General features: G+C 41.7%; 1 protein-coding gene across 1 annotated transcript; it reads left to right on the top strand.

The window, feature by feature from the left end:
• Nucleotides 1-124: 124 nt before the first annotated feature.
• LOC119592091 lies at nucleotides 125-1,024 on the top strand (the record flags this gene model as incomplete). Its single annotated transcript, XM_037940909.1, is given in 1 exon segment — nucleotides 125-1,024. A coding segment is annotated over 1 exon segment (708 nt), but the record flags the coding sequence as incomplete, so codon positions are not given.
• Between the last annotated feature and the right edge of the window lie 318 nt (nucleotides 1,025-1,342).

Raw genomic sequence — 1,342 nt, 5'->3', positions numbered from 1 at the left:
GTTTTTCCGGCTTTGCATTTTTTTATTCAAAATAAAAACCCCTTAATATAGGCGAGTTTTGTTTCCTTTTAAAATTTCTGTTCATCTGAAATCTCTATAAAAATAACTAAATTTTTATAACCTACAGGTGACCTCAGCAGCTACTCGAAAGACTTATCGTGTCGAGTCTGTACCGCGAGGCTTCGTGTATATCTTCAACAATAAGTTCACAGGTCAAGAAGACGAGCGCGTCGGTGCTGAACTGGATTCAGTGAATCTGAAGGGAACTTTCACTGCACTGGGTTATGCAGTCTTCCTCAGAGAAAATTTCAAAGCTCAGCAGATTAAAGACGAGTTGGACAGCATCAGGGCGGATCGAAAACTGAATGACGTCGATGCGCTGATCTTCTTCTTCCTCAGCCACGGAAACTCTCCTTACAGCTTCCGCGGGAACGACAACAAGGACTTGGACCTGCGGGGCCTCCGGCGGAAATTCGCAGACTCGAAGTGCCCTCAGATGAAGGGAAAACCCAAGGTCTTCTTCGCCAACTACTGTCGAGGTGATCGATTCCAGAAGAGGATTGAATTCGATGGCGCCCATGAATACGATGACGGTAGCGTCGAGGCCCCGCGAGACATGGTGACTATCCAAGCTGCCATAGAAGGTGTCAAAGTGCTTAGGAGCGAAGGACTAGGAACGTATTTTGTCAAGTGTTTGTGCGACATCCTGCAACACCACGGTAGATCCAAGAGCCTTAAGGATGTGTATCACGAGTTGGACGTAAGAACACAGGAGATGGGAGGCACGCAACCCATGTGGGAAGATTATGTTTTTCACGAGTTTTTCTTTTAAGTCAGTGTACTATGTGGGACGTATCTGATGTTCTACTTAACTTCATGCAAATATGAATTGTAAAATCGGACAGGTATTGTAAAAATGCCTAGTCATTAGACATTCTTTGATATATGTAATAAAAGACAACAGTCATAATAATAGCAATGACAACAATAAGTCTATAGACCTAATAAAACAAGAATCGATTTATTTTGTCTCCCATTCCATTGCCTTCTTGTTTTTTTTACTCGCTTCTAAAGATGCATATTGCACTGATAGATGAAGCAATATACCAATCTATTGCCATGAGGTTCACAATATAAAGAAAATCGACCAGCAGCGCAGGGGGTTAATGGAGAAGACCATTTAATCACTCTAATATTAAACAGTTTTTTTAAGGTACTTAATAACAAGGGCGGAAAGCTTCAACCGTCAAACGGTCTTTTCGCGATTTTCACCATACGCTATTTAAATGTCTTCCCTGAGGGATATTCAGACATTCAAATTTGACTTTTGATATCAGTCAGA

Source organism: Penaeus monodon, chromosome 29 (assembly GCF_015228065.2).
Source record: "Penaeus monodon isolate SGIC_2016 chromosome 29, NSTDA_Pmon_1, whole genome shotgun sequence".
Lineage (NCBI taxonomy): Eukaryota > Metazoa > Arthropoda > Malacostraca > Decapoda > Penaeidae > Penaeus > Penaeus monodon.
This window is presented reverse-complemented; position numbering and strand designations above follow the sequence as displayed.